The 21,372-nt window shown below is 38.5% G+C and overlaps 5 protein-coding genes across 7 annotated transcripts; 3 read left to right on the top strand and 2 right to left on the bottom strand.

Moving 5' to 3' along the window:
• Positions 1-2,340: 2,340 nt before the first annotated feature.
• Positions 2,341-5,515, top strand: LOC106095837 (protein kinase 4). The gene is made up of 4 exons (XM_013263239.2): positions 2,341-3,047; positions 3,254-3,580; positions 4,448-4,645; positions 4,721-5,515. The coding sequence occupies exons 1-4, from the start codon at positions 2,613-2,615 to the stop codon at positions 5,375-5,377; spliced, it is 1,617 nt and encodes a 538-aa protein (XP_013118693.1). The 5' UTR covers positions 2,341-2,612; the 3' UTR covers positions 5,378-5,515.
• A 1,627-nt stretch (positions 5,516-7,142) lies between these two features.
• On the top strand, positions 7,143-7,910 carry LOC106095843 (putative ATP synthase subunit f, mitochondrial). Its single transcript, XM_013263248.2, has 3 exons — positions 7,143-7,229; positions 7,299-7,385; positions 7,471-7,910. The coding sequence occupies exons 2-3, from the start codon at positions 7,307-7,309 to the stop codon at positions 7,713-7,715; spliced, it is 324 nt and encodes a 107-aa protein (XP_013118702.1). The 5' UTR covers positions 7,143-7,229; positions 7,299-7,306; the 3' UTR covers positions 7,716-7,910.
• A 3,238-nt stretch (positions 7,911-11,148) lies between these two features.
• Positions 11,149-12,140, top strand: LOC106095795 (protein lethal(2)k10201). Its single transcript, XM_013263163.2, has one exon. The coding sequence runs from the start codon at positions 11,309-11,311 to the stop codon at positions 12,044-12,046; it is 738 nt and encodes a 245-aa protein (XP_013118617.1). The 5' UTR covers positions 11,149-11,308; the 3' UTR covers positions 12,047-12,140.
• Positions 12,074-12,644, bottom strand: LOC106080508 (dolichyl-diphosphooligosaccharide--protein glycosyltransferase subunit 4). 2 transcript variants are annotated; one of them, XM_013241911.2, is made up of 3 exons: positions 12,484-12,644; positions 12,220-12,350; positions 12,074-12,163 (listed from the first exon to the last, which is right to left on the bottom strand). In XM_013241911.2, the coding sequence occupies exons 2-3, from the start codon at positions 12,321-12,323 to the stop codon at positions 12,142-12,144; spliced, it is 126 nt and encodes a 41-aa protein (XP_013097365.1). In that variant the 5' UTR covers positions 12,324-12,350; positions 12,484-12,644; the 3' UTR covers positions 12,074-12,141. The 2 variants fall into 2 exon arrangements, with proteins under 2 accessions (XP_013097365.1, XP_013097357.1); XM_013241903.2 differs by having other exon boundaries at positions 12,220-12,379.
• A 2,815-nt stretch (positions 12,645-15,459) lies between these two features.
• LOC106080394 (transcription factor grauzone) lies at positions 15,460-20,772 on the bottom strand. Of its 2 annotated transcripts, none has more exons than XM_013241774.2 (4): positions 20,557-20,772; positions 17,154-18,028; positions 15,764-16,139; positions 15,460-15,691 (listed from the first exon to the last, which is right to left on the bottom strand). In XM_013241774.2, exons 1-4 carry the CDS (start codon positions 20,668-20,670, stop codon positions 15,536-15,538), a joined length of 1,521 nt encoding a protein of 506 aa, XP_013097228.2. In that variant the 5' UTR covers positions 20,671-20,772; the 3' UTR covers positions 15,460-15,535. The 2 variants fall into 2 exon arrangements, with proteins under 2 accessions (XP_013097228.2, XP_059224596.1); XM_059368613.1 differs by having other exon boundaries at positions 15,561-15,691; positions 15,865-16,139.
• Positions 20,773-21,372: the final 600 nt, after the last annotated feature.

Here is a 21,372-nt window from a genome sequence, read left to right on the forward strand (position 1 = left end):
GCAGAGTACGACTCTATATGCCAGGTTGTACTTCCGAAGTTGGTGTCCCCACCAACTGTATATAAAAACACGTGTAATAAAATTACAGAATTAAAAACAATGTACAGTTATAACTGTACTGAGTATAACGATGACTATGCACCGAATCCCGAAGCGTCCACTTCAGACGAATTCTAAATGCAAAGTGATTTATTTTTTTTAGTTAAGTTTTATAGGCTTATCTTGCAGAGCAATTAAAAAATAATATTTTAGTAGGCAGCTGACTTAGTACATTTGTATTCTCAAAAGAGATATGTCAAAGTTGTCCTGGTTCAGACGAATAGACGTGAATCACGCGTGTTACTGCTATACCTACACGTTCGATGTTCGTTTTATTTATGTTTTGCGGCTCGTTTTATTTGTTTTGCTATTGAGTTCATTGCACGAAAATTGTCTATTAATGGATTGCGATATATGCCGCAAAAATATGAATACAACATAACACAAACAAAAATCATACAACCACACACATAAATTGCTGTATTTTATTTAGTCCTATCCATTGCAAGTCAAATGTCTGGATAAAAAATATCAGTGTAAAGTTGTACTGGTAAGTTATCGATAACATACAATAATAGATAATAAGAAAAGATTAACTTGATTTGAACTGTATAGCATTAACATAACACAACCCGTAACGGAATGGATGTGAGTACCACGGGCTGGAACATTGAAGGTGGAGTTACATACTATGCACACGCATTAAAAATGCAACTCTGCAAACACTTCACAAAAGTGATGCGCAAAAGTTTAAGAATTTTGAACTTTGATGACTGAACTCGAGCCTCATTCTATGTTTCCACACGTGAAGTAGTGTTTTTAGGTATCAAAGTTAAAAATTGTTTAGCTTTTGCGCTTTGCTTTTGTGGGATTTGCTGCAGAGTTGTAATTTGCGTTTTTGATGCGCGCGCATAGTATGTAACTCCACCTTGAGGTCAGCGAGCTACATTCCACAGGATGCGGATAGTGGAATGTTCCATACGGAGTATCAAGGCGGATTTAAAAAGGTGGTCTCACGCGAACAGCTGTTAGCACCCGCCAGCTTTGACGGTATTAAGATAATAGATTTTTCCCGCATATTCTCATGTTCGCACACATATACAACACGCACACAAATTTCTTTATGTGTGTTGGCAAAACGTCGATCAGCTTGATAGCAAGATGGCGGATTGCACCTTATGATTTGTGGTTGCTGTACAAATGAGGGGTCGCGGACAATCAGCGGTATCGAGCGATGAGTCTCAGCGAGAGCTTGACGAGGATCACCACCTTCACATGAATATGTGGCTATAACAACAAACATAAAACGGGGCAGAAAAAAAGTAGAAAAACTTTTTCAATGTGCTACTTAGACATATTACTGAAACATGAAACAGGGCAGAAAAAAGTAGAAAAACTTGGATATATTACTGAATTTTATAGGTTGATTGCATTGAGTGATTGTAATAGTATATGTATAAAATACAATTAAACGACAATTCCATGGCAGCCGGTTGAAAGTACCGGATTGGCCGAATATAGTTCTTCATCGGCAAGGTCCGCCACCTCAGTGTATATCACACTGCTACAACAACAATTAAACGAATTTTGTGGCCCATATACAATTGACATTAATCACAGATTCCATACATTTTCAGTGTGAGCAAATCTTCTTATTTAAGGAGATTTGTAGCACATCTCCTTCGAATTTCAAATGCAACACTGCGTTTGTATTGAATACCGGTTGTTATCGATAGCTTTGAGCAGCACTTTTTGACAATTTCTTATTGAAATTATAAAGTTTGTAGTCTAATTAAAAAAAAATCGCTTCACCAATTTAACTGCGATCCACAACATATATGCTGAACATAATAAAAATGGTGTCCTTCATCGGTAAAGGCCGCCTCGGTGTACAACACATTGCTACAACAACAATTACGTTAGTTCTTTATTATGGAATGAAATTTGCAAGTTTAATTCCATCGAAATTTTGTATCTAAAAAGTAGTCGCAAAAAACCAACATAGTACCAATCATAAAACATATACATATATGATGAAGCCTATTTTTCGATTTTACTCATAACTGCCATTATGAGTAACGAACTCTATTATGTTTGCTGGGTAGATTCCATTAATAAACTATTTGGCAACCCCTATTAGCAAAAGTTAACGGTTCTAGTGCTTTCGTGGATGCAGATGCTTTTTATTATTTGAGTTAATTAGTTGCTGTGCAAAGCAAATTGCCTTTTCGCCTACTCGATTCATTTTAAAACAAATCTTTGCTAACAGTATAAATATTCCGTTTCACGATTTATCCTATTTCATCAAAAATAGAATTTTTATAATCCGCGGCGGGTTAATGTTATTGAGTTTTTATCCTGTAATTCTCTCATTTGGATGGCAGATAAATAGAACGTAAGAATGCATGCATGGGGATATAAACGAGAAAAAAACTCATCAGAGTGAGTGATAAATGTGCGAAAAAGGAACTTGCCAACATGCAAAGACATCTTGCGAATAGTGTCAATTGTTTATTGTTGTTCATTGAATAGTTTGGTTGTATAGATAGAAAGTCGGAAAGTTTTTTTTTGTAATGGAGGATCACACCGAAGAAACAAATGATATGATCGAAATGCTAAAGTCTGAGGTTTTGCAATCACAGCAAATTGTAGTACTAGGATGTAGAGATGATAAACGGGATAATAGTATGCAACAACAGAATGATCAGAACAAGTCAAATGCTTCGGAATCGCTTGTTGAGATACAGCATGCAACTGCTTTGACAAATAACAATTCACCAGCCAATATAATTATGTTAAATCAAGGTTTTCCAAATTCGGACGATCCCTCAAATAAGTTGCATCATCAAATGCGCCATGTCCATATACCCTACATACTAAACGGTGAACTTTACCAGATTCAAACACAAGATGGTGAAAATGTGACAGTTAAATGCTGCCACTGCCCCCCTGATCGGGTATATAGAGGTAGCGTGCGATCAACGGGAAACTTCCATATGCACATAAAGGTGAGTATTATTGAATCGTTGTGTCTAGTAATGCTGCTGATTTGAAGACAAATGAAGTTCTTTGAGAAGTGTCCAACCACATACTGTTACAAAGGACAAAACTGTTTAAGTAACAAAAAAAAACCGTTTTAAATAATTTGATTTATTCCCATGAATAATTTTTTTTTACTAGCTTCTAAATTTTCCATTTATTTTGTCTTTTTTAGCGACGTCATCCTGATTTATTGGAAAAGCTGCACGATATGAAAGTTAATGCTCTTTTGGAAAGGCGTGATCGTTTAATACGCAATCGAAAAATTAACTCACGCAACAACCGAAACAGACTTAACTCCCTAGGCATTACCACATCAACCCCTAATAACAAGGAAGATCCTAAATCGAATTTGGTACAACAACAAGTGCAATCTTCGTCTCCGGCAGACAATTCCACTTCCGAGTTGAGTTTATTGCACACGCACAAGTTGAAAATCAAAACTGTATTCCAGAGACATCAAATGCAGCAAAAAGAAGCAGCAGAAATGCGCGATGCTAGCGTGAGTATCATTTCAATTAATGCGCCTTTGATAAGATTTTGGCAACGAAAAAGAACACCCCACTTGGCAATATCGGGAAGATTTTTGCAAGAGTTCCAAATATTAATCTAAGATCATAGACATTCTGTTATAATCAAGAGCCGGTGCCACCCGGCCTCTTACTGCGACTCCCACCAAAACCGATGATTGACCACAACTGCAATTGCAGTTTCCCCATCTATCTACGAAGCGTTCAACCATCCCCAACCAGTGGGCGAACCCGGTAGCTCTCATCTGAGCCCACCTTGATAACGATGAATACCATACATGTCAGTGCCCAAAGTTCCAATCTGTGCGGTGCTTATAGTTATCCCGTGCTCGGACCTTCCGTTCGTATATCATATTGCACAAATGAGGAAGTTTAAAATATTCAAAGAAGCTGGAAGCCCACGTCTGAAAGTCTTGTGCCGTCCTATCTTAGTTATTTACTGTGTCAGCTCCTTCAGATAACTTTCATATGACTTCTTATTTCACTCTACTTAAATTAACTTTTCCAAACTATTCTGCAGTGTCTTGAATAGTCTTCATTGTTATACTTATGTACATGTCCGCTCGGCGATTTTTAAGCGACACCATGTTTATGTGGGAAAAATGCAAAACTAAACTTCCACTTTATGTCAGTTAAACAATTCAAATTTCTTTCTTTGTATTATGCCTAAGTGTTTCGAATTTGCAAGAAATAAAAATGTTACCCACAGCCAAGCCTTTTACAAATTTGCCGTTATGTTTTAAATATCTTAGCCCCCTTATTGCACAGCCCCACATATCTAATAGGCCACACATCTTTATTCGTGTTCTCATTTTTCTATGTTACTCTCTTCTGTTTAGTGGAACCATGCGGATTATGTTGTGCTGCCCATAACAAATATGGCAACCAGCGGCCAAGCCACAGATGGTCCCATAAATTATAGTTTGAAATCTCAAGAGAGAATGGAAATACTTGAACAACAACAACAACCAACGTGTGTATCGACACAAATTTTAACACAACAACAGCCATCATCATCATCCCATCAACAGCAACACGTAAGAAGTGCTCACAATTGATTAAATAACGGCTTTCTTTTACTCAAAATCACATTTTCTCTTCTTTTTTGGTAGGTGGATATTGCTCTTACAAATGCGGTCGAATGTGTTAACATACCCACAGCCACAAAAACACAAACAACAAATGTTTTTGAATGTACCACCAATAATGAATATGTTTACGAAAACCAACAGAATAATATAAGTAGAGACTTGTCAACGGCGACAACAGCCACACAGTCCTCATTGTCGTCCAGTGAATTAAGTACATTTTCATCGGTAAACAACAACACTAATAATAAAAACAATGGCAACCCAGTGGTATTTCATCAACCGCATAATGGTTATGCATCCCATCACCATCAAACATTGTCCATTATTAAACCAGAAGAACTCTTAACACCCTTTGAACATCAGGCTATTGATTTAACACTACACACCGATTCAGGAATATATTCAAATTCCAATGAAAGTGTTACCAATAATAACTCGCAAAATAGCACAACAGAAAATAGAGCTGGCTCTCAACACACTCCACATTCCCACACTCCTCAAACGACACATTGCGAAAACAACTGCCAAAAGTGGCAGGAGCTATTGATACACGTTGAAAGTTCATTGCGTGACATACAACACGAAATGAACATTCGAAATCAAATTGAATCAAATCGTATGTTTTTGGACATTGCGAAGTTTAAATTCCTGCATCCTAGTTTTCAATTCAATTGGTAAGATGCTACATGAGCAATTCATATGATTAATCGCTAATACTCATTAAGGAAATGAGTTATATATGTTTATCCCCATTTAAATTTAGTTTCTTATAACATAAATATGTATATAAGTTGTTGGATTTTTTTTTTGTTTATATACCTATAAATTTGATGAAATAGAACTAGTTTTTGATTGATTAAATGTATTCACAAATTTACGTTTAAACCTAATCGTTGTCCAAATATATATTAGTAGAAAAAAAACAAGTAAAAGCGTCCGAGCCGAATCTTATATACCCTCCATCATGGATCGCATCTGCATCTCTAGTAGCTCAAGAAGTCAAGATTCAAGATCGGTTTATATGGCAGCTATATCAGGTTATGGACCGATTTAAACCATACTTAGCTCAACTGCTGAAAGTGATAACAGAATACTTCATGCAAATCGGATAAGAATTGCGTCCTCTAGAGGCTCAAGAAGTCAAGACCCCAGATCGGTTTATATGATAGCTATATCAGGTGATGGACCAATTTGAACCAAACTTAGCACAGTTATTGGAAATAATAACGAAATACCTCATGCTAAATTTCAGCCAAATCGGGAAGTCAAGATCCAAGATCGTTTTATATGGCAACTATATCAAAACATGGACCGATATGACCCATTTACAATCCCAACCGACCTACACAAATAAAAAGTTTTCGTGTAAAATTTCAAGCGATTAGCTTTACTTCTTCGAAAGTTAGCTTGCTTTCGACAAACAGACGGACGGACGGACATGGCTAGATCGACTTAAAATGTCAAGACGATCAAGAGTACATATACTTTATGGGGTCTCAGAGGAATATTTCGAGGAGTTACAAACAGAATGACGAAATTAATACACCCTCATCCTATTGTGGAGGGTATAAAAATACAAAGATACCATTTAAGCAGGAAGAAAGTAGATACATTGCATTTTTATGATGCTTTTAGAACTTGAAGTGTTCTGTTGCATCTTAACACATTAGTCAGAGATCGCCTGTTTTTTTTTTGGGAATATATCATTAACTTACTAGCAAGTTTTACCACTTTGTCCAAAATAGGATCTGTTGCAAAATAATATTCGCATTTTGATATGAGAGGAGTATTGCCGCTGTTCTTTAATTGAATGTTCTTGGGCAAATTTGCTATCGGGTTCTACAGGGAGGAAGTTTACGTAGGGTAGCCGAGACCATAGCTGCGGTGCGGATCTTGGAGGATGAGAAAAAGCGCACCAATGGATACTCTTAATACCATACTCCATCTGAGGGCCTTCGATTGAGGGAGTCAGGAAATTAGCTCAACTCGGAGTCTGAACATTCGTCGTTTGCTGGTTATGAGCGTTACGAAGGTCTACATTCCATAAAACTTATTTTTCGTTGACCATTTAATAAAATTCGTTGACCATTTAATTAAATTGTTATTTGTGTAGTTTTTAAAAAAAGTAATCGCGAAAAAATGAATTTTTAACAGTGGAACTTGAAAGTCATTGCTGTCACTTTGACATTAAATGGATTCCATTTTAGTTACTGACAGTTTAGGAACTCGAAAGTAATGAAAAGACAGAATTTTGCAATAATTACTTAACATTTTAAAAATATATATGTTGATACAGAAAATCAAAAATTTTAAGTTTTTTCACAACTATATTTTTCGACTATACGACTTTAAAAGCGATTTTTCGATTTTTTAGTTAGTGAAAGTCGACTTCGAGCTTTTTTTGCGCAAAAAGTCGATAAAAGTATTTTCGACTTTTCGAATTCAAAATCGATTATTCGACTTTTTAACAGTATAAAAAAAGTCGATTAATCGATTAGTCGAAAGTCGTCTTTGGGATCCCTACTCGAAGGTAGCGAAAAGAGTATTACTTAATATTTTAACATTTCTCAAAAATAATTTAATTTTTTGTTTGTTAAAGAATTCAAAATGGCTTTCGGTGATTATCCAGCTGAATATAACCCAAAAGTGCATGGTCCTTATGACCCTGCACGTTTCTATGGCAAAGGTATAAACGCGATAATAACATTACATAACATGTTCGTAGTTTAATAATTTTGCATTAAATCTCAACAAATCATTTCTGCTTGCAGCCGATGTTCCCTTCGGTCAGGTAAAATTGGGTGAATTGGGCGCTTGGTTTGGACGTCGTAACAAGACCCCTAATGCAATGGCTGGTGCTATGAGCCGTGCCTGGTGGCGTTGGAATCACAAATATGTCCAGCCCAAACGTGCTGGAATTGCACCATTCTTCCAAATCACTGCTGTCGCTATGACTTTCTTCTATGTCATCAACTATGGCAAGATTAGACACCACAGAAATTACAAACATCATTAAACATTTTGAATTCGTACCCGAAAAGTACTTGGTCAACGTTGGAGATGCAGAGTACTAGGATGGTGTAGATGGGTAATTCCAAAACATTTTGTCATAAATTCTACTGTCGACGTTGATACATATTCTTATATTTAGATGTTAAAAACAATTTCAATATAAAAGAAATCATTAATTAAAAGGAAAAGAATCTGGATACATTTGCGGTGTTTTTCTTTCGCAATAAACTAACCTCAAAACAAGTGCCATGCCTAATATAAACATTTAGTGCCTTGGGATACCATTCGTTTTGAATATTTCTAACTGATGATCCAGAATTGAGAAAAACTAAGTGGGAATTTTTTTTTCAAATAAATTTCTGGAAATAGCGCGTATATTTGGAAATGTGCATTTTGGGTATAATGTTTAGCGTAACAAGGCACGGGATATTTATTGGCAACATGCAGGCTGGAACTTTTGAGCTCCGATCTACACATTTGGTGTTCATCGTTATCATGAGAAGCTCAGTTGGGAGCTACAGGTTACGCATAGTGGAATGATCCGTACGGAGTGGCTGCAACTGAGAGCCGGGCCGCACCGGCTCTTGCCTAAATACTGAGTGTCTGCGATTCTCGATATGACAAGGCGAGTTAGGTATAAGCGCCCTTAAATAACAAATAAGAGCTATAGACCTATAAGATCTGGACGAATGTGTGTCGACAACAAAACAACACACAACTGAAACTTCATGAACTATAAAAGTCAAATAAAAATTAGTCGCTCCAGAAGGTTAATTAAACGCTACAGTGGTAATGGTAATACACTAACTAATGTTGGCGACAGTTATTAGGCCGTCAGCCAAAGAAAGAGATTTCGTTTCGAACTTGGCTTTTAGAAACAGTTCTATTATCGAATTAAAACTTGATTCGGCCAATACTCATTGGCATGAAAGAAGTCTCTTCACTGTGCTTTTATAGGAAGATCGTGGTATTATTTCGTTGGTTCAAAGAAGAAATTTGGAATTTTAGTTAGGAAGCTATCTTGGCAGGTTATTAAGCAGGGTTGCTGTTTATACTCAAGCCCAGTAAGGCAAGTTATGCACCGCGAAATACCTATAAGACCTATAAGCCTTACGTCCTTTTAACTCAAAAACCATGGAGTGTGTGTACACCTTAATAAAAAGTTAAAAACCAACGAAATTCTCAGGCATATGCAGCATGCCTTTGTCACGTAAAAAGCTATTGGCCGGTCTGTGGTAAGTTATGCAGCGACAGTGTGGTCTCGCCAGGTTTGTGACACGCAGTGGAATAATATTCAGATCTGTCAGAATGCCGCCCTTCGAACTGCAACGGGCTGTCTCCTCAGTACCCATGTGGACCACCTTCATCAGGAAACAAAGATCCTACCAGTGCGAAGACATAACTACATGCTGTCTAAGCAATACCTTTTGGGCTGACCCCCATCCAAATCATCATCTTTTGGATAGATATCCACCGCCCAGAAGCCATTAGGTAGATTTACATGATCTAGAGCGTAAGGTTCAGCGCTACAAGAGAGAACCTCTAGATCAAGCGGCATATCAAGCAGATCTAGACAACATTCATGCAGACACGGTAGCAGATGCGGTAAATGGCTACCGGGTGAATGTAGTCCTTGGAGAACGATCGCCTCCCATTGCACCTGAAGAAATTGACCTCCCCCGGGAAACCAGAGTAGTTCTGGCTCAATTACGTTCCGGCAGATGCAGCCGCCTCACCTCCAACAGAGCAAGGATTGATGCCGACGTGCAAGATATATGTCCCGATTATAACTAGGGACCGCACGATACACGTCACCTGTTTAACTGCCCAGCCAGACCCACTCGAATCAGACCCAGATCCCTGTGGACGCACCCCATTTTAGCCGCAGAGTTTCAGGGTCTTGACACTCGACAGAATCAAGCAGACCAAAGATAGAACACAACAAACTGCTACAACAACAACTACAACTACACAAGTTGCGGGCTTTTTAGTTTTTCTTTATCTTTTTCTAATGACTTTAATCTCTCTCTTCTCTCCTTTTTCATTTCTTTCTAGGACGAACACAATGGACCAGAGGTCTTCGAGTGAAGGGCCAGACAACTAGGTTGGAATAATGAGTTTCGATCTATGTGGTGTTCATCTTTATCAAGAGAATCTCAATTAAGAGAAACCGCTGTACTCCATACAGAGTGGCTGCAATTTCAGTCGCGGACAATCAGCGGTATTGAGTGAAGAGTGATTAGGCGCTTGGTTTGAAAGGGCGACACCGACTTTGGCTTCAAAAATGAGTGCCTATGATGTTCGACATAGCAATACAAGCCATCATGTCTTTAAATAACCAAAGACCATCACGTTCCCATGGCGATCGGCCCTATAGGCCGAAACGAGATTACCCATCTTTAGAAGATTGATTAGGATGATGTTGTAGTCACATAATTGCATGCGGCGATAGCGACCCTCGTCAAATTTCTATAGGTGAACAAGATCGTTACGAACCATAGGACCGATCGCCACGTTTACATTGCTATCTCCAAAATGCAAATATGTGGCTACTTCAACAAAAACATCCTAGACCAATACCGTGTGCTTAGGTACTGGATAAGCCATCTTGGAAAGGGAATTAGGTTGGAAGTTTCACAGTACAGTACAAGAAGCGCACCGAGAAGGCTCGTATATATTAGGCACAATGTAGGCGTGCCATAAACTGAGGAAAGTCCACTGTGTTTACAGAACTGTGATTAGACCCATAATAACTTACGCCTCTGGAGTATGGTGGACGGCGACGGAGAAGACGTAATCCTTACTTTTCACGTTAGAGATCGGCGGTGTAGATCTCTGGGACAGGATGGCCTCCCCCTAGAGAGGCGTTAAATGACATACTCGATCTTGGGTCTTTGCACTTGAATCTTCGGTTGTGGCGACGAATGGAGGAGTTGGGAAAGGGTCCAGTTCACTGCCCCGCAATTATAACGAGAAGACACAGAAAAATGGTTGAAGACCTTTTTCCGTGCCAGGATTTCCAACGGGCACTAAGTCCTCTAGTAAATTTGTAGTTCTGTAATTGCCAGCATGCCACTGTAGTGCAGAGGTTAGTTTGTCCGCCTATGATGCTGGACGGCTGGGTTCGGAGTACATCCGAAAAAATTTCAGCGACGACATTTGATATTAATAAGATTATTTAATCCCCTCTGGTGGTGGTCATAATTAAGCGTATCATTAGGCGGATTTAAAAAGGTGGACAGCTGTTACGGTATTAAATGCCAGATTTTTGTTTGCATTCTCTTTGTTGTTATTCTTCTTTCTCGCATATTCTCTACTCATGTACGCACACGTACACAAATTTTTTTGTATGTGTTGGCAAAACGTCGATCAGCTTGATGGCGGATTGCACCATATAATTTGTGGTTCTTGTACAAATGAGACCACCTTTAATTGTTTCGCCATGCTTATGGTATTAAAAAAAAGACAACTACAATTTAATACATAGAGTTAAGCTACTTTTGATCTTAACGCTACACATTTCCAATGCAAGTAAAAACATATGGCGCCTTGAACAATTGCGGCATTTATGTTTACTGTTTGGATAAAGCTTAGAAAATGTTAAAATCATATCAAATTGAAGAGTTATTTAAGAGAATACCATCAGGATATCTTAAACCGGATGATACATTTTTTAGCTCAACAAATAGGAAACAATTTCAACCCTTTAAGAAATTGGGCGCTATTAGCAGCGCACAGATAGAAGAGGACGTTACAGATACAGTGAAAGATGCATCGAGCAGCATATACTGCAATGTAATGAACTGCAACTTAGAATTTGATAATGCTGCAGCATATAAACTACACTACAATCGGATGCACAGGTTCACCTGCCAAGAGTGTAAGAAATGCGGATTTCCGACAGAGCACTTATTAGACTTACATATCTGTGAAACGCATGATGCATACTTTCAAGCACGACTAGAAAGAGGAGAACGTCTATATAAATGCTATGTTGAGGAATGTTTGGAAGTTTTCCTTAATCCAGACGAACGTAAGAAGCATTGTATAGAACAACACAAGTTTCCCGCAAACTTTAGATTCGAACATATTCCACATAAACATAATGGAGCAGTGCTTAAAAATCTGGAAAAAGAGCAAAGCGATGACAATCCTATGGAACTAGACAATCAAGACAAGAAATGTCAGCAATCGTCCAAAGAAGTGTCATTTAAAAGTTTCTCGTTTGGTCATCAAGAAAGAACATTTCAGCTAAAAGGTGGCCATCATAAGCAGGACCCTGGAAAAGCATTGGAAAATCTGGACTCTCTTAAAGATGCCTTAAGTTCAATGTAGATAGCTGATATGCTTAATTGAAATATATTTGTTCGTTACATCATGAAATAGGTTTTCTTTATTGGCTATAAAATACAGTGCACAAAAACTTAAATCTATTTGTTTTTGGAAACGGATCTGAAAAACAAAGTCGAAGTGAGTACAAAAAGACATATGTAACCATATTCACATACTTATTGCTGGAATTTGCGTTGATGTAATGATACAAAACCACCAAAAGGAATAAGAAGACTCCCAAAACATTCGAGAAAATAGCCAGTTGGACGTCCGAAATCATATTGGTGCAAACCTTTGTTTTCTTGTACTGTAAGATGTCAGAATGTACACGTCACTCTTTGTATACCAACAAAAATGCACGAATATGGAATCAAATGGATAATAAACAAGTTGTAATCGCAATTTGCTAAAAATTTTGTCCATAAAATGTCCAAACTTACATTGAATGCTAGTAGTAAATATTTATATTTAACTTTTAATTATTTTCGCCGGTATATATTTCGAGGTGTAGTGTTAAGAGGTCAGTGCCGAGTATTATTCGTTGGCAACGGCGGCATCTTGTCAATAAATCCGCGGCGTGGCAATAAAAAGGGTTGTTTTTGTTTAAGACTATAAAGAGTAAAACCTTGCCATCTCTGCATGCATTGCTATGCAAAATATTTAACTTTCACTAACGGTTCAATAAAAAGTTTACGCCATATAATACATTTGTTTATTAATTTTGCACCTTATAGTTGTTGTTGTAGCAGTGTGCTGTACACTGAGGCGACAGCCCTTGCCAATGAAGGACTCCATCGGGTCACTCCGGTACGTACAACCAGCCGCCATGGGATTGCACTATACAATATACATTTTTTTTTATCTCTTCCTGCACAACAGGGCAAAAATCTTATTAAATATAGTGCAAGGCATCAAGTATCAAGAAAATATCAAACTTAAACTAATACAAAAAATATATAATTTTTAATAAAGATGTTGTTCGCAACATATATAATTCAACTTGCTTGAGATATTAAATTAAAACCCCGTTTACACTGCTCTTTAAATCCGGATTTTATTGCTCGATCATCTGTTTTCCCTTTACAAAATCAACTGATCAGAGCCTTAAATCCGGATTTAATGAGGAGTTTTAAAAGTTTAATGAGGGGTTTTAAAAGTATACACACTGCTGATGATTTGTAGATCAATTGGTAGGGTATTCCAGAGACAAGTGGACCCAATAAAGAAACGCCAGTCGGATAACCTACTTCTACTCCTTAGAGGAATAATCTTCTACCTCTATTATACCTAGCGAATTTCAATGTATTGAATATATATCTAGGTTTGTGTTTATAGATAACCTTATGCAGAAATAATAAGCATAGATAAATTATATATAGATAAAGAATTTGAACTTCGCACTTAGACTGGTTGGTGGCAAGCAGAATTCTTTTCCCAATGACATGGCGAAACAATCAAAGGTGGTTTCATTTGTACAACAACGACTTATCGTATGTCGCAATCCGCCACCTTGTCGTCAAGCTGGTCGTTTCGCCAACACATACAAAGAAATTTGTATGCGTGTGTGTATACGTCTGCGTACATAAGCAGATAATACGCGAGAAAGAAGATAACAACAATGAGAACGCAAACAAAGATTTGACATCTAAATACCGTCAAATCTGGCCAGCAGTTAACAGCTGTTCGCGTGAGACCACCTTTTTAAATCCGCATTGTCTCAGTGGCATGCAATTTGCGTCGTTTGCATTTTCTAAATATGCATTTCTTTATAGGTTGGTACTTTTCTTTATAGGCTGGTTCTACATTCGCCTTTCGCGATATTTTTCGGTGATTACTTTTTAGATAATAGACTCTAAAGCAAAAAAACTTGCTGATTTCATTCAGAAGGACATACCCTCATTACGTACTTCAACGGTATCAGTAGTAATTTTGAAAAAAAAGTCGATTGAAAAAGTCAGTTTTCAGTTTAAAAACCAGTAAGTAAGGGTAAAAGTCGGGTGGTGCCGAATGTATCATACCCTACACCTACCCTATAAGTACAATGTGGGAGCTATATCCAATTCTGAACCAATTTTGATGGACCTCGGTAAACTGTTAGAACTATGGTTGACAAATGACAACATAAATGCACTAAGTTATAATACCCTGTACAACAGTAGTTGTTTAGGGTATAAATAAAAAGTAGAGCGTGCTCTACTTTTCGGCCGGGCCGAATCTTATATACCCTCCACCATAGATCGCATTTGTCGCTGCATCTATTATTAGGCAACCAAAGAATAATGAATAAGAACTGTTATGCTATTGGAGCTATATCAAGTTATAGTTCGATTCGGACCATAAATGAATTGAATGTTGAAGCCCATTGTAGAAGTCATTGGGTAATATTTCAGTCCATTCGGATAAGAATTGCGCCTTGTATGGGTTCAAGAAGCTAAATTGGGAGATCGGTTTATATGGGAGCTGTATCAAGGTATAGATCAATTCAGACCATATTGGCCACGTATGTTGAAGGTCATGGGAAAAGCCATTGTACAAAATTTCTGCCAAATCGGATGAGAATTGCGCCCTCTAGAGGCTTAAGAAGTCAAGATCCCAGATCGGTTTACTTGGCAGCTATATCAGGTTATGCATCCATCTGCGTCATACTTAGCACAGTTCTTGAAAGTCATAACGAAATATCTCATTCAATATTACAGCCAAATCGGATAATAATTGCGCCCTCTAGTGGCTCAAGAAGCCAAGATCGGTTTATATGGCAGCTATTTCAAATTTTCAAGCGCCTAGCATTACTCCTTCGAAAGTTAGCGTGCTTTCGACAGACAGACGGACGGACATTGCTAGATCGACTTAAAATGTCATGACAATCAAGAAAATAAATACTTTATGTGGTCTAAGACGCATATTTCGAGATGTTACAAACAGAGTGACGAAATAAGTATATACCCATCCTATGGTGGAGGGTATAAAAATAGCCATATCCCTAAACTTATCTGTAATATATATTCGAGACTTCTTACCTTATCATTGCGCTAAAGGTTTCTGCGAATAAAATTGCAAATTTTGCCCATGAACATTCCACCAAGGGACAGGGGCAAAAATCTCACCTATCAATGAGTGCAGTCCGATTCAAGTTTAAGCTCAATGATAAGGGGCCTCCTTTTAATAGCCGAGTCCGAACGGCGTGCCGCAGTGCGACACCTCTTTGGAGAGAAGTTTTACATGGCATATTATCTCACAAATGTTGCCAGCATTAGAGGGGAAAGCCAACGGCTGAAAATGTTTTCTGTTAGTCTCGCCAGAATTCGAATTCGAGGTTTCTGGGAATAATGTTTACAATTTTATATGGTAGATATCGCATCCGTGTAATCGTTGCGGTCGTTATCGCAATCACGGACTTCACATTAGTGATCTTCTGCTTATTATTAACGTAAATCGAACTTTCGTTCAGATTTTATTTATATCTTTTAGGAGTTTTAGTTTTTTTTTTTTGAGTTATTTCTTTCCCGTTATTTTCGAGCGTTTCCAATTTTCCCATTCAACAGGATGCAACTTTTTTTTGTGGGAGTACATATTAGCTTTGGAATTAAATGTTCTTGTGCAAAATGGACAATTATACAGAGGTTCTCCAGTATGTCCGGCCATATGTTCCTAGTTAGGAAGAAAAATAAAAAGATATAGCTTAGCTTCAGTAAGATCCAATAGAATATGATTGTAAAATACCTTAAGTGTAATTTGACTTTTAAAATTCTTTTGACATTCTTCGCATGTAAAATTCTTATCTGTATGTATATATTTGACATGACTTGTCAGTGCGTGCTTACTTTTACATATACGTCCACAGTGTGGACATTCGCATTGACCTGTAGCATTGTGGGTACGCTTTAGATGTTGCTTAACACTATCATGATCTTTCAACCAACTATCACAATCCTCTCGCGGGCACTTGATGCGTGGTCCACTCGTTTCGAAATGCTGACGTACATGCTTTTCGAAGGCTTGCTTATCGCGTATTTCCTTGGCGCAAACATGACATATATTGGTAGCTTTAGTGTGGCGATTCTTTATATGAACTTGTAAAGTATACTCATTAGCAAATCTACATGTAATTAAGAAAAGGAAAAATAGTTATTGATAAGTGTTTAATTAAAATTCTATTTACATAATCTAATGGGGATCACCATGACATAAAATACCATCATGCCCGACTATGTCACTGAAGCGTCTATTGATATGAAGAAGTTCGTTCGGAAAATTTGAATTTTTAAAAATCTAATATGGACTCTATGAATCCAGGTGTGATACTGACCTAAATATACATATATCTTTTTTGTTTCCTTGCGTAGCCATACATAAGTAAAAAATGCTAACTAGTGAGTTAAATGCACTAAATAATTAAATAATAAAAAGTTTCCTCGCAGTTCCTTATTGGAATAAATATAATATTACTTATTTTTTTGGCATTAAAATCTAGTATTAGAAAAATGCGCTACAGAATCGAAGTTTCCATATCATTATATGAATACTTAAAAGCAGAAGTTTGAAGGCGCCGAGTGGGTTCGATTCCCACCAGGGGCCTACTGTGGTATCACAATGGACTTGAAATTGTCTATGTCGGTCTGTAAAGGTCTGACACTCTAACCTAACACATATCTAAACCCGGCATGGGAAAGCTGTGAGCACCCCACAGGTTGAAACATTGAGGTCCGATCTGTGTGGTGTTCATTGCTGTAACGAGGAGCTTAACTGCGAGCTATTGGGTGCGTCCACAGGCTGCGGATAGTGGAATACTCAGCGGTTTCGAGCGGAGAGTCTCAGTGAGAGGCCTGGCAGCACCGGCTCTTGCACTAATACTGAGTGACTATGATGCTCGATATGACAAGGTGGCTTATTGGCGCCTTTAAATAGCCAATGGCCACCCGGTTCCTGCGGCGATTGGTCCTTTGGACCGGAACGAGCCTACTCACCTACAGGAGCTTGATGAGGATCGCCACTTCCACATGAAAATGTGGCTACAACAACAAGAACCTATCTACAGATAGACTTTACAGAACTAAAAGTTAAATACCTTAGACTTTTATATATAAAATAATAACTTCGTAGCCATACTTACGTCCTTGGTGGATTACAAATTTCACAGTAATGTGATCGTTCTTTAACAGGAACATGTTTTGATTTATGATGTTCCAGCAGGTTCTTGCGACAAAATCTTCTTGGACATACATCACAGGCGAAAGGCAAATTTTCTTCAGGTTCATGATATTGCTTATAATGATCTCTCAAAGCTGACTTATTGATAAATGTCCTCCCACATTCATTACATTTAAAATGTTCTGGATTTTCGTGGTAGTATGCATGTTGCAAAATATCGGAGGGGCATTCAAGTTTTCGTTCGCAACACTTTATGTGAGGTTTGACTTCTGGATGTTCTTCCTTGTAATGTTTCATTAAATCCTGAAATTCATTGCTAGAATGTGTGCATATTTGGCATAGCATTTGTATATGCTTTTTGATGAGTTCTTCATTTTCTTCCAGCAGTACACGACCTTTTCTACGTTTTGTTTCCGCACCCTTATTAAGTGCGCCTCCAGTTTTCGCAGTAGTAAATGTATTAACGTCTACTTCATTTTTAATATCATTTAAAGGCGTTTCCATTTCCTCCTCATTAGAGTTTAACGTACTAGATCTTTTTCGACTTTTTCTTTTCCTGGTTTTTGCGTTTGAGGGCTTATATTCCTCATCTTCGAGGTCAAGAAATGGATCTTCTGTTTCAAATGCGTCGCTAATGGTATTGGAATATGGCGATACATCTACACATTCCTCTTTTATGATGTTCGAAGTATACTCATCCAAATTTCTAGCACCCTCCACCAATAGCACACGACTTTCTTCCAAAGCCTGGATATTTTGATAATATTCATGAAAATCTATAAGTTTTTGCCAGCATGGAACACACATCTCACATCTTCCGTTTTCCATTTGAATAGGCTAAAATGAGTAGATTTATATATAGTGGTTATTTTATTGTTGGACTTTAGGATATGTTGAAAATAAGAGCTCACATTTCAGTTTCTCAATTGAAGCTGGTCGAATATAAGAGAATATTACAAATTACAATACTATTACCATGACAGCCGGTTGAACTCGCCGGAATGACCCGATGGAGTCTTTCATCGACAAGAGCAATCGCCTAAGTGTACAGCACAATAGTACTACAACAACTACCAGTCCTTGTATCGCCCGATCTCCTGAGTGACATATCCTGGCAAGCCGTCATCTCTTGTTGGTCAGACCACCTCCCCATATTTCTCACCATCGACCGACCACTTCATAACCTCAGAGCGCCGAACGTTTAGCAATCAGAAGAAGGCCGATTGGGCTGGCTTCAGAGAGTTTACCAATCGCCGCTTCAGAGAACTGCCACCCCCCTCGGATGTGCTAGTTGTCGAGAGGAAATTTCGAGACATCATTAACGCACCAGTCGCTCGTCGTACAGACCGATCCCCTTTCTCTCACCAGTAGCAAAGACGCTTGAGGCATTACTCCTACCGTGCCTAGGATAATTTCCATTAGCCGAGCATCAACATGGATTTCGAAGACTGCATAGTACAACAACTGCTTTGCATGCCATCACCGCACACATTAGCCGTGCCTTCATCTAGCCCAGGCCATGTGTTAGGACGGTCCTCGTGGCACTGGACCTATCGAAGGCATTCGACATGGTCAGCCATGCCAAACTATTTGAGGACATCGCCAACAAGTCCCTCCAGCCAGGCCTGAAACGCTGGGTCGCGAATTATCTGTGTGGTTGCCAGTCATTTGTGGAATTTAGGGATAAGAAGTCGAAGCCCCGTAGAGTGAAACAGGGAGTTCCCCAAGGTGGGGTGATATCTCCGGTACTCTTTATCTTCTACCTATCCTCCATTCCACCCCCTACAGACGGCATAGAGATCGTATCATATGCGGACGATTGTACGAACATGGCATCAAGCCTCCCACCCATTATATAGGTTGAACGTCTACCTTTACGAACTTGCCTCCTAGTTCGCTGCAAGAAATCTGAAGATATCTGCCACCAAATCTTCAGCCGCATTGTTCACAACAAATACTGTGAGTTGACTGCGATGGTCGATGGAGAAATGATTCCGATCATCAAGTGTCCCAAAATACTTGGCGTCACATTTGACAGCTCTTACAAATTCTCCCCACATGCCACAGCAATTTGCGATAAAGTCAAAAGTAGAAACAAAGTCTTCAAGTCTCAATCTGGCAGCACTTGGGTTGCAGACAAAGAAACCTTCACTAATCTCCTCAGTGTACCACACACTGCTACTACAACTACAACAACAACAAAGAAACCTTGTTGACCACGTACAAAGCAATTGGCCGGTCTGTGGTAAGTTATGTAGCGCCAGTGTTGTCTCGTCAGCTTTGTAACACGCAGTGGAATAATATTCAGATCTGTCAGAATGCCGCCCTCCGAACTGCGACGGTCTGTCTCCTCAGTTCTCATGGGGACCTCCTCCATCAGGAGACAAAGATCCTACCAGTGCGAAGACATAACTACATGCTGTATAAGCAATACTTTTTGGACTGTTATCGCAAGGACTATCCAAATCATCATCTTGTGGATAGATATCCACCGCCGAGAAGCCTTAAGGTAGATCTACACGATCAAGATCAAGACTAGATCAAGCGGCATGTCAATCAACATTCATGCAGACACGGTCGCATATGCGGTAAATGGCTACCGGGTGAATGTAGTCCTTGGAGCGTTCTCCAAGCTCCGCCTCCCATTTCACCTGAAGAAATTGACCTCCCCTGGCAAACCAGAGTATTTCTGTATTGTGGACCACCCTATGGTCCAAAGCAAAAGTCGGTACTTCCCGTGGTATCTGACCGAGATTCTTGCCTCGATACAGTTGATTGTCTGCGACTACATTTGCAGCTACTCCGTATGAAAGATTCTAATATCAGCCAGCTCTGGACGCATCCGGAAGTCCTCCTCTCCACAAATGTTGAAGCTCAAAATTCCAGCGTATGTGGGTACGCTGTTTGATCTAGAAGCTCATTTTGTAGCGCCCAATCTCTCGCTCTAGATCACGAGGATCCAACCTGACGTATCTAGCCATTGCCCCTAGCCATTAAATTTTTCCCATACGGCATAATCGTGGTGGCCTTCCGGTATGATCGCAGAATCCCCTGTATATTATAGGTTATCGATGCTTATAGTGGAAAAGAGCATATGCAGACGTGTAACATCTGCCTATGTGGGGAACTTCTGTGTCACATTCCCTTACATTGATGTAGCCATATCTGTCTGTCTGCCTGTAGAAAGAACTTTAACACTTCCTATTATTGTTGACCTTTTAAGATGGTAAATATACCAGCCAAGTATTAATCGAGACATAACCTGATATGGCTCATCCTGTCTTCCCATCTAAATTTTGAGCAACTTCAGGACATAATTTTTATTCCCATATTGTAAGGAGACGTTTTATTACTTTGTCACTTACCTTGACATTTAAATACTTTTCAATCATTTCTGCAATACTCCATTCCATCTCTGTTTCGTTCTCAAATATAGGCAACTGTTCGTCCTTTTTTTCCAAACAGAGATAACATACCATTTTAACTGCGTCTTTTTATGTTTATTTTATGCAAAAAGTCCCAGACTCTAAATGCAGCGTAAATAAATCAAAAACCGTATACGACCGTGCAATTCCTAATATCTTTGAAATAAATAAATAAACAGCTGATACATTGGTTTGAATACACTGAAAACAATTTGGACTATTCAAGATGGGACAGGCTACATTAAGCCTTTTTTCTCAGTAGTCAAAACCCATTATAAAAACAAAGTGACGAATAAAATGCGAACACATTCCGTAGAAGTGGTACTGAGTTCTATAAGCAAAAAAGGAGCGTCATGTCGCTGAGTCTATACAAATTTCGCTCCGATTATTTGCCAATGTAATTAAATTCATGCAATGGTCACCAAGCAACTCTGTTGAAATGTTGTTGTCTTTGTTGTGTACACATTTCGTGAACATTTAATAACATTGGCAATTAATTGAAGCGAAATTTGAATTGGCGCTGCGACATGTCGCTACTATTATGTTTATAAAACTCAGTACCACTTTTTTACCATTTTTATAATTCATTTTGACAGTTGTTCGGATAAAAAGTCGGAGTCAGTACTAGGCTCAACCCAGCCATGCCACTTGACTGGTAAATAAATCAACCTAATTAGTTTCGAAGTTTCGAAACTTAAAAATCGATAAAAAAAACATTATCCGTGTGAACCTTACATAGATTTAACAGCTGACTTG

This window comes from Stomoxys calcitrans, chromosome 5 (assembly GCF_963082655.1).
Source record: "Stomoxys calcitrans chromosome 5, idStoCalc2.1, whole genome shotgun sequence".
NCBI lineage: Eukaryota > Metazoa > Arthropoda > Insecta > Diptera > Muscidae > Stomoxys > Stomoxys calcitrans.